Raw genomic sequence first — 15,484 nt, forward strand, 5'->3', positions numbered from 1 at the left:
TCAGCGACATTTGTGGGTTTTCAAGCATGAACTGCGCAAGTCCTGCCACAACATCTCAATTGGGATTAGGTCTGGACTTTGACTAGGCCATTCCAAAACTTCAAATTTGTTGCTTTTTAGCTATTTTCATTTACACTTGATTGTGTGTTTTGGATAATTTGTCTTGCTGCGCTTCAGGTTACAGACATGGCCTGGCATTCTCCTGTAGAATTCTCTGATACAGAGCAGAATACATGGTTCTTTTTATTAAGGCAAGTCGTCCAGGTCCTAAGGCAGCAAAGTATTCCCAAACCATCACACTACCACCACCATGCTTGACCGTTGGTATGAGGTTCTTACAAGATCTGATAACATCCACTTTCAAAAATATGTAAAAATAGAGAAAATCAGAAAGGGGGCAAATACTTTTTCACTGCACATATACATTATTTATTTATATTTTTTATATTGCGTATTGGTGTCACGGGTCTTTCCAAAATCCCTCTCTGACATTTTGTTTGCACCTTGTTCAGTCATGTTACCTCATTAGCTAGTTTTGGTTACTTTACCAGGATATCCAAACATTCGGGGGCACAAAAAGAAAAGGGATAGCTTCTTCGGAAGGTCAATGATCATAGCAATGAATAAATTATATATTGCATGTAATCACTGTGAAACTTCAAACTTAAAGAGACCGTGTAAAATGTTAAATGTAATGTATCAATAGGTAGTACTTTTTACACACTGTAGAAACCACAAATGACTTTAATTTCAATCACCTTTTTTTGTATCAACATTTTAGCTTTTTATAATTAACAAATGTCTTTACAGGGTTACATATTAGTCTTAATCGCACAACCTGTGCTTCAAAAGTAGCTAGAATTCATATAGGCTGTATCTTAATCAATTAATACAATGATTTATTCTGGTACTTCTACATTTTATATTGTGCTCCTAACCTTTTTTTTTTACGGTAAATTGGGAGCACCAGTGCTACCAGTTAATTTGTTTTTATTTAGAGCCCTGGGACTACGTCAGCATGCTTAGTTTATTGAATGAGCGCAGGATGTTTATTTCATTCAATGTTGTTTTGTTAATTTATTTCTCTCATGCAAGAGAGTCAAGTTGCTTGATTTACCTTGAACAGGAAAAGGGGAGAGAAAGTTCCTATACTTTGTGTTTGTGTATTAAGCGTTGGATATCTGAGGTAACGGTAACAACCGTGCCTTGGAAAAGAGGAAGTCCCTATCAAGTGGTGGGGGGGGTAAAGATCTTGTGCTGCAATTACTGTCCCAACCTCTTATCTGGTGTTTAACCCACCCTGGCTTTGTACATTTTCCAATGCGTCATAGTATGCTGACGCTTACCATGAAAACATGACACACTGATCAACGTCCAAATATGTAGGCCTATCAGGGAAACTCAGACGAATTGTTGTCCAGGCATACAATCAGGATAATACAACATTACCGTTTTTACCATATCCTTATACACAGTTGTCACGGTGCACTGACTTGATCCACGTAGTCATGTCAATACACTGACAGGACAATAGGGGGATTATGGGTGTGCATCCCAAATTGCACCCCATTCCTACCCCAGTCCACTACTTTAGACCAGGATATGGTCCATAGGGCTCTGGTCAAAAGTAGTGCACTATGTAGGGAATGGGTTGCCATGCAAAAGGACCTGACTTCCCAGCTGGCAAAACTGGCCATAAGTTTTCAAGTCAGGATTAAGTCCTCGTTGCTAAAGCTCGGGCACACCAATGAACAATAATAAAGCTTTATTTATACAGCACATTTCAGACATGGAATGCAACACAATATTATTTTTTKGGGGGGAAAAGTCATAAAAAAAACTGAAAATAAAAGCAGAAATATTTACTACACAACAAACATAAGAAAATGACACAAACGGAACAACTCAAAACACCCTAAGGAAAAGCAAAGCAAAAAAAAAAGTTTTATGATCTCTTTTAAATATGTCTACAGTTTCAGCCCCCCTCAGGTTCTCTGGTAGGCTATCCCAAAGGCTGGGGGCATAACTAAAGGCTGCCTCTTGGTTCTATGCTTTGGGATAGTTAAAAGGCCAGTGCCAGAGGACCTGAGGGACCTACTGGGTACATCACTTAAAAGCATGTCCGACATCAATCGTGGATTGATTTAAAAACCAATAGAATAATCATAAAATGAATTCTAAAACTCACAGGCAGACTTTTAAAACCGATGTAATGTGAGCTCTCCGTCTGGTCTTGGTCAGTATCTGTGCTGCAGCATTTTGCATGTTTTGCAGTTGACCAATGACTTTCATTGGTGGACCAGACAGGAGAGCATTACAGTAGTCATGCCTGCTTGTAGTAAAAGCATGGATCTCTGTAAATGGATCTCTGTAAAAGCAGTCTCTCTGTATCAGCCTGAGAGAGAAACGGCCACACCGTGGCAATGATCCACTGGTGGTAAAAAGCTATTTCGGTCACATTCCTAATGTGTGATTTGAAATTTAGTTCAGAATCTAAGATGACACCAAGGTGTTTTTTTTTCTTTATTGCCCGTGAGTGAAAATGTGCAGCTAGATTCTCTCTCTGTGCTTTGGCACTGACAATAAGTTCCTCGGTCTTGTCTTGATTTAGCTGGAGGATGTTGTGAGCCATCCAATTATTGAAATCACCAATGCAATCGAATAATTTATCCGTCGAGCTAAAATCCTCTGGTGACACAAATGTGAAGTTGTGTATCGACTGCATAGCAGTGGAAATCAATGCTGTGCTTTCTGATGACGCTGCCAAGGGATAACATATAAACTGAACAGTACCGGACCCAAAATGAAACCTTGTTGAACGCCCCATGATATGCATGCTATTCCAATCTTCTCAGATCTACAGGAGCAGCTACTGGCTAGGGAGAAGGGGTCAAGGGTTGATTTGGATTTCAGAACACCTCATTTCTTCCTGCATTTGCTCAGGAAACACYCCAGACAAGGAGTCAAATGTAAAATACGGCGATTTTAGATTTTTTTTCTCCACTTAGCCGAAGAAACAATCGCACGCTTAGTCAGTGTAGTGTTCGGTGTGTGCATGGCTGAATGCAAAGGCGCTTCGCTAAGTAGCTGTCTGAACACATTGTGCTCACATAACCTGCCAGTGGAGCTGTCAACACCGATGTGCTACTGACTCAGCTGTTTGACTGATTCTCTGGCCCAAAGTTTTATAGCGGGGAGAACAGCACCTCATCCCTTAACTTTGAGAAGTCAGCACGCTGTGAAAAACAGGAAGACAGAAAAGGGAGAAAGAGAAATATGGTGGTGGAACGTAACGATAAAGGGCATTTTGAGTTAGAGCCCCTCCACTGCAGTCTTGAAAGTGCTCTTTGTGTGTCTTTCATAGTTACGTCTTTGAATCTTTCCAACTGTACACTCTCCTTCTTCCCGCATTCTGTTCTCTCTCTCTCTCTCTCTCTCTCTCTCTCCACGCCCCAACATTTCTCCCGGAAATCCACAAAACCTGGTGTTCTGATGAAGACCTGAGTTGTCAGTTTGAGAACCCGAGAGGGAAGATGATTGAGGGGATGTCCCCGGCTGATGAAGCTGTCAGCTGTGTGTATCCTGCAGTTCTTCTGCACGGTGATATACTGCAGTAATGCCCCTAACAGTCAACTCCCCGCAGGGTGCTAAAGGACCAGAGCTAGCTCTCCTTGACCAGCAACTCTCATGAATAATCCGCTGCTGGGCTAGCCTAATGGGTTTTTGTATGTGTGTGTGTGTGTGTGTGTGTGTGTGTGTGTGTGTGTGTGTGTGTGTGTGTGTGTGTGTGTGTGTGTGTGTGTGTGTGTGTGTCTACACACTGATGTTTGTCTAATAGAGCCAGGGGAGTTGCTTTTCTACCTAGGGTTTTGACACAGTGTATATTCCGTTCATGCAATGATTGGTTAAGCAAACAGATCTGCCACAGTATAGGGTAGCAGGTAATTTCATCAGTGATATTATCAGTTACAGCTGGGTCCAGCGGGCAGAACTGGTTGACCTCTGAAATGACCTGGTAAAAGGTTGATGTTTCTTGTTTTTTTACTCAGACACACCACAGCAAAATATGACAAATTTGAAAGATGTTTCAATGCCGTCTCGGCCATGGAAATAAGACGTCTTTCCCTGGTTGTGATTTGACATCACTACCAGCAGAAAGCCAGTTTACAACCATGCCAAATGTTGGCCACTGCAGAGTTTGCTTGCCTTCCATCTGTACTGTGCGTGTCTGCGTAGTGTGTTCGCCAGTAATGCTTTTTAAAACATCTGTCACCACAACTCATTTCATAAATGTCCCATTCCTAGTTCTCGGATATTGGGTCTCACCTTCACCTCGACGGCTCCATAACTCTGAAAGTGTCATTTGCATTCAGTCAGCCCAGAGAGCTCCCTCCCACCCTGGTTCATGCTTTGCTTCTCCCTGCAGGAAGACTGTGAAGACGCCCAAGGCCCCGAGGACTCTGATCACACCCCATGGACGGGTGATGAATGTCAATGAACCCAAGTACGTATGTGGGGAATGGCAGGGGGATACAGTACACACACACCCACACTGTGGTTTTCTCTCTCACACACATTCTCACACACACGCACAGATGCACTAACACACAAAGGCCTCTAATTTCGGCTGGCGTTAATGCCTGGATCCGCAGTTGCTTTTCCCAACAGAAGGCGTCTCACTGCTTGTGTTGAAAGAGAGAAAAAATGTAGTTTGAACGAAAACATGGGGGTTTGGCTCAGCCATAGCCGCTGGGCTGGCCTTGGGGAAAGGTGTGTCCCACCCACTTAAATGACCTTCATCGTGCCTCGCTCTGGGAGCCAGTGGAGTGAGAGGAAGCCTCTCTAGCTGCTACTACTGCAACCAAAGTCAAACACAGCAGACATAGCCAACAGGTGACAGTCATAAATAAATGGTTCTCCTGTTCAGGTCAGTGTTGACATTGTTGCCTTTATAATCAAGTTAGCAGAGTTGTGGACTCGAGTCACATGAGTTGGACTTGAGTCTGACTCAAGTCACAACATTTACATTTACATTTAAGTCATTTAGCAGACGCTCTTATCCAGAGCGACTTACAAATTGGAAAGTTCATACATATTCATCCTGGTCCCCCCGTGGGAATTGAACCCACAACCCTGGCGTTGCAAGCGCCATGCTCTACCAACTGAGCCACACGGGACAAATTTGATGACTTGAGACTTGGCTTGATAGGAAATAAAATCACTTAAGACTTAACTTGGACTTGGATCCTCAGGACTCGACTTTGACTTGAAACTGATGACTTGAAATTATCTGGCCATGTTTTGTCACAAATTTTGTAGCACAGAGTGCGTGGATTACTCTCCACACAGCCAGACACAGTAGCCGCAACATCGCCCTTGCAAAAAAAATTGCAACAGATTGGCTAGTGAAACACACACACTCAGCCCTCTGATTGGACCAGCTAACTGTCAAACAACACAGGTCGGGTGAGCTAGCAAACAGATTGCTGATTTGCTGTGTACAACAAATGTACAATTGTAGGGAGAGAGGATTGCCGTAATAAATAAATATGCAACTCCAAAAATAGTTTAGTGATCAAGAATATTAACTGTTTACTTTGCAAGCTCTCCAGCAATGGGGCATCAAGCAACAATTACTAGCTTACTGGTCTTTTGGTATGTTAAAATTGCTTGAAATTGATCATTTACAAAGTATATGAAGTTAGCATTTGGAATTTGTTGTTAAAATGTATTATTACTGTGCGCTCTCCAAACTCCCGCCAGTGGAGAGCACTTTGTTCGCTTGTTGAAATGCTTGCTCTTGCTTTCTTTCACACGTTTTAAATGCATATGTGGTAAATCTATATTCCTTCTAATCCTACATTAATTGCTAACATTTCAACATTCCATCCCCGTAACGTTTATTGCAACAATTAAACATTTCTGTTTCATGTTTGATACGATACATTTTCATTTAGCCAACCATTCATCTTACCCTCTGAGTGGGCTCAAGTGCTTATATGTACTTGTTTGAGGTCCTGTTAGACCGGTTTGGTTTCTCAAGGGAAGACTGTGCAGTCTGGCCCGCTACCGGTCTCTGTTCAAATAGGACAAGTTAAAGGCTGATGCAGAAGCTATTTCTTTGGGGCTATTGCCTGTGTATATTTGGTCAATCTACTTGTATATTTTGTATGATTTGGTGCTTTCACCATTGGATCACCAAGATCTGTAAATACATGTACACTCTGAGCATGTCAACCTGCCTTGCCTTCTGCTGATTTCCTGCCCTTACTGACTGCTACAAGGTCCTTATTTTACAATAAAAATGTGTTGTAGACAAAATAATGAAAGGGGCTGTCTGGTATCCTCAATAAATAGACAGATCTGTAGTTGAACAAGTCATTGCATGTACAGTGCATTCGGAAGGTATTCAGACCACTTCCCTTTTTCCACATTTTGTTACGTTATGCTTATATATATWTTTTTTAATCAATGTTAGAATATTTTAATCAATCTACGCACAATACTCCATAATGACAAAGCGAAAACAGGTTTTTAGACATTTTTGCTAATTTATCAAAAATAAAAAACAGATACCTTATTTACATAAGTATTCAGACCTTTTGCTATAAGACTCGAAATTGAGCTCCGGTGCATCCTGTTTCCAGTGATCATCCTTTCTACAACTTGATTGGAGTCCACCTGTGGTAAATTCAATTGATTGGACATGATTTGGAAAGGCACACACCTGTCTATATAAGGTCCCACAGTTGACAGTGCATGTCAGAGCAAAAGCCAAGCCAGGTCAAAGGAATTGTCCATAGATCTCTGAGACAGAATTGAGTCAAGGCACAGATCTGGGAAAAGGTACCAAAAAATGTCTGCAGCATTGAAGGTCCCCAAGAACACAGTGGCCTCCATCATTTTTAAATGGAAGAAGTTTGTAACCACCAAGACTCTTCCTAGAGCTGGACTCCTGGCCAAACTGAGCAATCGAGGGAGAAGGGCCTTGGTCAGGGAGATGACCAAGACCCGATGGTCACTCTGACAGAGCTCCAGAGTTCTTCTGTGGAGATGGGACAACCTTCCAGAAGGACAACCGTCTCTGCAGCACTCCACCAGTCAAGCCTTTATGGTAGAGGGACCAGACAGTAGCCACTCCTCAGTAAAAGGCACTTGACAGCCCTCTTGGAGTTTGCCAAAAGGCACCTAAAGGACTCTCAGACCATGAGAAACAAGATTCTCTGGTTTGATGAAACCAAGATTGATCTCTTTGGCCTGAATGCCAAGCGTCACAACTGGAGAAAACCTGGCACCATCCCTACAGTCAAGCATGGTGGCATGCTGTGGGGATATTTTTCAGCGGCAGGGACAGGCAGGCTAGTCAGGATCGATGGAAAAAGGAACGGAGCAAAGTACAGAAAGATCTTTGATGAAAACCTCTAGAGCGCTCAAGACCTCAGACTGGGGTGAAGGTTCACCTTCCAACAGGACAACGACCCTAAGCACACAGCCAAGACAATGCAGGAGTGGCTTCGGGACAAGTCTCTAATTCTATGTGCCAAGCATTTAGCTAGAATGTTTGCATCACAACACTGAAGTGTAAGAGGCCTCCATTTTTTTTATGGACTGGATATTTATATTTACCACTTGGATCCTGTTTCAGTAATAATGAAATCAGACCTTCTTTTTGCGTGTCATAGGAGTGGTTAAAACACGCTAATAATGGTCCTCTGAGTATATCAAAAAGAGTTTGGTATACTTCCACTGGTATGTCATCCAGCCCWGGAGTTTTCCCAGCCTTAAAGGCTTTAATTGCATCAAGAAGTTCCTCCTCTGTAATTTGGCCTTCACATGAGTCTTTCTGTACAGATGTTAATTTTATATTATTAATAGTAATAAATCCATACAATTAGCTTCGGTTAGTGGAGATGAAGGAGACTGAAACGAAAACATATTCTTAAAGTATTTTACTTCCTATTTGAAAATATAGTTTGGTGAATCATGAGTGAATAATTTTTGGCCATTAATTTGTAACAAGTTTCAATAAAGAAAATTGGTAGCATTTCTATGTTAAAGAATTTGGGGCATTTTTCCCCATATTCCATCCAGTTCGCTTTATTTTTTATAATATATTACACTGGATCTTTCTTGAATAAGTTCCTCCATTTCTTTTTGTTTTTCCTGTAACTTATTCTGTGCCTCTATGGTACAGTTTTTATTGCTATCTAACTGTACTGTTAGTCCTTCAATTTCCTTTGTTAATATGAACACTTTYGACCTAAATTGCTTTTGTTTTATAGATGAGTACTGAATTGTGTGGCCTCTACAGGCACATTTAAATGTGTCCTATACAATAAGGGGATCTGCCGTACCTGTTATGTCGGAAAAAGTCAGTTATAAATTATTCTGCTCTAGTTAAAAACAAATTATCATCCAGTAGGCTTTGATTCAATTTCCAATATCCTCGCCCACGTGGAAATTATGTAAGAGTACAGTATATGCCAAGTATGGGATGATCCGACGGCATTCTGTCCCCAATCAACACTTTTTAAACTTTTGGTGCCAGAGAGATTGACATAAGAAAGTAATCAAGACRACTAACTTGATTAAGCCTCCGCCATGTATATCTCACTTGGTAAGGGAATTTAAGCCTGCATATATCCACTAATTCCAATATTCCATGACATTCATGATTTCCTTAAGTGCCTGAGGGTGATAGTTTGTAGTGTGATTTCCTTTACGGTYCATAGAGGTGTGTAAAACCATATTAAAATCCTCCCACTATAATAATAATAGAGTTTAGTGTTGCTTGTAGAGTTGATCAAATCTTATATATATTTTCAAAGAAGCTTGGATCATCATTATTTGGACCGTATAGGTTAATGAGCCATATCTGTTTATGGTCCAATAACATATTTAAAATAATCCATCTACCTTGATGATCTGTTTGGAAAATTTGCWCATTTGGATAAAAATTACTGTTATTAATATCATCCATTTTGAATTTCTTTAATACATTTGCTCCCCCCCCCCCCCCCCCAGTCCTTTTCCCACAAAATTCTAATTTTCTTTATGGGCGCGTATTTGTTCGCAATACCACTAAAAATATAAAAAAAGAAGGTCCAAGCCCATGTACTGTATATGTATACCTACATTGTACAGTGGCTTGCGAAAGTATTCACCCCCCTTGGCATTTTTACGATTTTGTTGCCTTACAACCGGGAATTAAAATAGATTTTTTGGGGGTGTTTGTATCATTTGATTTACACAACATGCCTACCACTTTGAACATTACAAATATTTTTTATTGTGAGACAAGCAAGAAATAAGACAACAACAAAAAACTATAAGCTTKGCACATCTAGCCACTGGGATTTTTTCCCCCATTCGTCAAGACAAACCCATCCCTCAAGTTGGATGGGTTCCGCTGGTGTACAGCARTCTTTAAGTCCTACCACAGATTCTCAATTGGATTGAGTTCTGGGCTTTGACTAGGCCATTCCAAGACATTTAAATGTTTCCCCATAAACATCTCAAGTGTTGCTTTAGCAGTATGYTTAGGGTCATTGTCCTGCTGGAAGGTGAACCTCCGTCCCAGTCTCAAATCYCTGGAASACTGAAACAGGTTTYCCTCAAGAATTTCCCTSTATTTRGCGCCATCCATCATTTTTTCAATTCTTACCAGTTTCCCAGTCCATGTCGATGAAAACATCTCCACATCATGATGCTGCCATCACCATGCTTCACTGTGGGGATGGTGTACTCGAGGTGATGAGAGGTGTTGGGTTTGCGCCAGACAAGGCGTTTATCTTGATGGCCAAAAAGCTCAATTTCTGTCTCATCTAACCAGAGTACATTCTTCCATATGTTTGGGGATTCTCCCACATGCCTTAATGCGAACACTTTAAGCAATGGCTTTTTTCTGGCCACTCTTCCGTAAAGCCCAGCTCTGTGGAGTGTACGGCTTAAAGTGGTTCTATGGACAGATACTCCAATCTCCGCTGTGGAGCTTTGCAGCTCCTTCAGGGTTATCTTTGGTCTCTTTGTTGCCTTTCTGATTAATGTCCTCCTTGCCTGATCCGTACGTTTTGGTGGCCCTCTCTTGGCAGGTTTGTTGTTTTGCTGAATTCTTTCCATCTTTTAATAATGGATTTAATGTTGCTCCGTGGGATGTTCAAAGTTTCTGATATTTTTTTATAACCCAACCCTGATCTGTACTTCTCCACAACTTTGTCCCTGATCTGTTTAGAGAGCTCCTTGGCTTCATGGTGCCGCTTGCTTGGTGATGCCCCTTGCTTAGTGGTGTTGCAGACTCTGGGGCCTTTCAGAACAGGTCCATTACATGAAATCCAAATAAAAATATATTTAAATTACAGGTTGTAATGCAACAAAATAGGAAAAATGCCAAGAGGGATGAATACTTTTGCAAGGCACTGTATGCCAATTGGGAATCATGGGGATGATTAGGGCTGCGATTCAATTTGATTGCCGGTTATCGGAATTACATCTTTTAAAGGCAATGTTTCCCCCGTCGTGAAGATCGCATTTACAGTAAATGCTTGATATGTCTGCTCAATTAGAMATTTCCTTTAAAAGCTGCAATGCTTATAACCCGCGATTGTATTGAATCCTGCCCTACATGATTGAATGGGGCCAGGCTGGGAATTTGTCCAGGACACCGGAGTTAACACCCCTGCTCTTTTTAACATCCCGTCCAAACGATGGCACCCCATGCAGGGCAATGGCCCCTTCACTGCCCTGGGGATTGGGATCTCATTAGACCAGTGACTGGAGTATTGGGTTCTCCATTGACCGTGACTAAGCAGGACTAACTACAGCCTACCACTATTGTACAGACCAAGGCCATCGATGAAGGCCGGTTATCGTCCGCTGTGTATTCCACCTCATACATTGGACCCGAGTCTCAACCTCTGTCACCCCAAGGGGACACTGCAATGGTGTTTGTGACCATAATAGGCATTAAGGACAAAGGAGCATTCTGTCCAGCTGTAGCTGAGCATGCTCTGTAATATAATGTAATTGACTCTGCCACATGAGAGCAGCGCCACCCCTAAAAATTCTAACATACCCCATCAGTAGATCCATCATGTTCAAGAAAAGGGTCACAGGGTCTACCCTCCTCAGTTTCCTTACACTATACCTTATAAAATCTCATAAAATGCGTTTTTATTTGAGTACCTCGATTGCTTTGTGTAACTCTTGACCACCTCCGACGAGGAACTGCTTGGTCATTAACCAGTCGAAAACTGCTGGTTGGCGGTGATTGGTACATTATCTCGGCCGTCGTTGTTGATCATTTGGGCCGTCTGTCTTTCACAGAATGCGCTGGTGGCTTCCATTAGCTTTGAGTGTATCTAGGTGGATGGGGGTGGCGGATGGGAGATGCAAGAGGTCAAGGTTCTAAAACATAGCTGATTTTATTTCTAATTTGTCTTTTTACATTTAGCTATGGTATGATGTTGTGAGATGGGCAGTGTAGTTTATGGTGATGTGTGTGGTAGATCCATGTATATTATTCAGATCCATGTATATTATTCACAAAAATGGTTTGCTCCTACAGAGACAGTGAGTCGTGTGGCCGTGGCTTGCCAAATAAAGCAGGCAGACAGACATCAAGGCATTCAGTTACTGTTTGATTGAATGGGCAAAACATTCAACATTAGAATGGGCAAAACGAGTGACCTAAGCGACTTCGAGTGTGGTATGATCGTCGGTGCCAGGCTCGCGGGTTCCAGTATCTCAGAATGGCCAGCCTCCTGGGCTTTTCACGCACGACAGTGTCTAGTGTTTATCGAGAATTGTGCGTCAAACAAAAAACATCCAGTCAGCRGCAGTCCTGATGAGAGATCCAAGGAGAATGGCAAGCTAACGGGCGGGCCACAAACAGGCAAATAACATTACAGTACAACAGTGGTGTGCAGAACGGCATCTTGGAACACAAACTCGTCGGTCCTTGTCACGGATGGGCTATTGCAGCAAACAACCACACCGGGTTCCTCTCCTATCAGCTAAAACCCCCTTCCTACCTGATGTCAACGGTACAGGCTGGTGGTAATGGTGTGGGGGAAAGTTTTCCTGCAACACCAATTGAGCAATGTTTCCACGCCCCCGAGAATTCAGGCTGTTCTGGAGGCAAAGGGGGGTCCAACCCAGTACTAGATGGGTGTACCTAATAAACTGGCCGGTGAGTGTATGTCTCTGGTCTTAACACTTAATCACAATCTGTGTGGGTGCACCTACACCTGGCATCTTTAACATTTTGGAAGGGGAAGGGTTTATTTGACCCATAGACTTGGAGGCATTCAGAGGGGAGGGTTTGTGGACTTTGGTCTACTGCCAAAGAGGATCCGCCTTGGTTCCGCCACTCACACTAGGCCTAACATCTCAACCTCTCCCCCTAAAACCAAATTCAAAGYTGGTCGAAGACCAGCACTCAGGCGAGATTTGGATTTGGGTTGCTGAGATAAGGATATAGCAAGTTAATAAAGATTTGTAATTGTTTCCTTACTGGATCAGAGTGCTCTGGAGTTTGTATATGTACTTGAGTTGACCTGAGTCTTCATGATGAGTGATATGAGTTCCACACTGATGGGTCAGTAGCATGTACAGTAACATTTGGTCTAAGCATTGAGACCAATGCAGATCAGATAACATGGTGTAGTGGCATTTGTTTCAAAGAGATGTTTGTGACTTGGCCCACACAAGAGACACTTTGGTAAGTTATACATCAATGGTCTATCTAATAACAATATGATCCGTAGGCTGGATTTCAAACTAACAGAAGATGGGGACAATAACACCATTGTCTTGGATCTGGAAGTCTACAGGTTGGTATAATTGTTTAAAACAAAACATGAACATTTCTCATGTCCAAATAGACGTACCTTATATACAGTATCCCCGTGTCAAAATGGAATTCCTTTTGTATGCAGGCATATGGACACTTCCCTGATGGATGTTGATGTACAGCCAACGTACGCCCGAGTGACTGTCAAAGGAAAGGTACTCCCTCACATGTTGGATATTGTATGTTGCAAAGTCTAATCAGCTAGCTAACTTCTGTTTATCATGAAGATATGTGTTTAGGAGAACGGAATTCTGCTGTCCTTTTCATATTTCATTGTTGTACAGGCGTAAGGCACATTCACATGACTCGTGCAAGAACGACGTTGTGCAGGGCAAGCCATTGTACTTCAACGGAGTGAGAGCGAACCCAGCAAGCACTGTGGCTTGCATAAATCAAGTGAAAGGGCCTATAGATAAGATTTGATATGGGGAGACCGTTGAGAGGGATGAATGGTGAAGAGGTGAAACTGGGGGATCGAACATTGGTCTCCACGGGCAATATGTGTCCGGAAGGTGGCAGCACTACTGCTAGACCGACCTGTGGCCCATCTAACATGACTATTGATACACTTTTCAAATGACAAATTTATGTCACAGATAAGGATTTAGTATCGTAGTTCAATTGACCTTAATACTTTCTAAAATGCTCCTTTCTTCCTCGCCAATCTGTGTATGTCAAGGCTATTCCTCTTTTATTTTCTTTGCCGCTATAACATAGGCTGTTGTTCTTCATTTGCCGTTCCAAAGACTCTGTTGCTTAGCGCATCGTCATGTCATATGTTTACATRTGTGGCATAACAACGCGCGCCCTTTTAGCGGAAGCACGCGGAAATATGCAGGGAAGAATTCGCACTTTTTACAAAGAGTGTTGATGGGCGCCTACGATTCCAACAGCTAGTTCCTCCTAAACGCTGCATTGGGTAACAGTGGGAAAGTCGCCAGGCAGACTGCAGGCAGCCGTTCCAGTGCTGCGATTACACTGAGTTATGGCAGCCTGGCAGTATTTTTCGCAGGCGGTACATTGGTGAGATGCAACAGGCTTTTTTTCCTCACTCCCTTAGTTCTAGAAGTGTGAAAAACAAGTGTGAAGTCCCTCCAGTGTCATTCTGGTCTCGTTACCTCATGCTTGTACGACACAATCACACTAAATCACAAATGCGTGATTAGTTAATTCATCAAAATGTAATTCATCAAAATGTTAAACATGCCACTAACATGATGATGAAAGGAACCGCAGTCGATGCGTTCAGAAGATATTGGATCTCCAAACATTTGTTCAACTACGGTCGGTAGGGTCGTTCCACCCAAAAACCTTTGATTTCATCTAATTAACATTCTATCAGAGAGAGCACATCTTTACGTTAACAATAATTAACATTCTATCAGAAAGAGCACATGTTTAACTTCATAATAAATGTTTTGTGCAACAGGGAGGTAATTGGTAATTGAATGCAAGCATCACAAAWWWWTTKAAATTGTTAAACATTTCTAGCYTGTCTATTWATTTATGGGTAACAGGGTTGACATGCTATGCTCGACCCGCTCAGTTTTCCACAACAAAACACCAGAAAATGTCCAAAAAGATTCGAACCACCTCACCTGCTTTTACACTTTGATTTGACTATTAGATGTTCAATTTCTTTTGAATAATAATTATTTTTTTATATATTTTTTTTTACAACTTAGTAGTTTCACCATATCAATAATGAGAGTTCGGTTCATGTAACAGGGTTGACCCTAAAATGAGGGACAGATGTAAATGAATCACATGAAATAAATAATAATCTTCAGAAATAAATTGATCAATGCAACAAAATAACTAGGGCTTTACAATGATGGTGAAACTTGGAGAAATGTTGGGATTAAGTGGGTTAAAATCCTCCTAGAAGTCATAGAGGGTGCATGGACGGACATGTCAAAATGCTGAATTTTTCCACTTTATCAAGCCTTTATTTATATAAAAAAATCTGATTTATTGAATTGTCCATGACGTCTCTATAATACAGGGCACTTGATTTAATATAACAGGCTTTTAATATTCAATATTGGTGTACAATTTCTACTTCAAATATCAAAGGGATGCAAAAGGCACTCGTTTCGTATGACCCAGTATCTGATAGTCTCTGTTAGAGCACTGCAAACTTTTAAAGGTGCAGTGAGGTTCCTAAAGATTCTGATTTGTAAACAAATGGGTCGGTTTKGGCAAATGTAAATGCCACTGAGTTATTTGAATATTGTGGTAACCGCCACTAAAACAGCCACAGTGTAACTCGGTGGCCGTTACATTTGCCACAAACTACCCTCCTTTTTACATTTTACGTGCCTGACTGTGGGCGGAAATAGAGATTAAGTAGTGCACCTTTAAGATGAAAGTAAGTTATCGCACCTCAGCGTGAGGTCATTTTCTGCCTATGAACTTTAAGTTTTTAGAAACGTCATCCATCCAACGTTAGTTAGCGAACTGCCATTTTTTGCCATCCATCGGACTGACATCTAATTTCCATTAGGGGGAGTAGTGTGCCATCACAAGGAGTGAATGTTTATCTTTTTTTGTATTTTTATAATTTTTCTTTATTTTTTTTATTATTTTTTATTTTTTTGGGGGGGGTGAATGTTTATCTTTGTGTCCGGTCAT

At 41.6% G+C, this 15,484-nt stretch overlaps 1 protein-coding gene across 4 annotated transcripts in view; it reads left to right on the forward strand.

Annotated features, from left to right (window-relative positions):
* Nucleotides 1-15,484, forward strand: part of dnaaf11 (dynein axonemal assembly factor 11) — a 69,903-nt gene that overhangs the window by 15,493 nt on the left and 38,926 nt on the right. For 3 of the 4 annotated variants that reach the window (XM_023978066.2, XM_023978064.2, XM_023978065.2), the window contains exons 7-9: nt 4,427-4,504; nt 12,765-12,830; nt 12,936-13,005. In XM_023978066.2, the coding sequence (XP_023833834.1) occupies nt 4,427-4,504; nt 12,765-12,830; nt 12,936-13,005 (214 nt within the window). The remainder of the gene's footprint in view (nt 1-4,426; nt 4,505-12,764; nt 12,831-12,935; nt 13,006-15,484) is intronic. The other variant, XM_070436666.1, reaches the window with a different exon arrangement.

Source organism: Salvelinus sp. IW2-2015, linkage group LG32 (assembly GCF_002910315.2).
Source record: "Salvelinus sp. IW2-2015 linkage group LG32, ASM291031v2, whole genome shotgun sequence".
Taxonomy (NCBI): Eukaryota; Metazoa; Chordata; class Actinopteri; order Salmoniformes; family Salmonidae; genus Salvelinus; species Salvelinus sp. IW2-2015.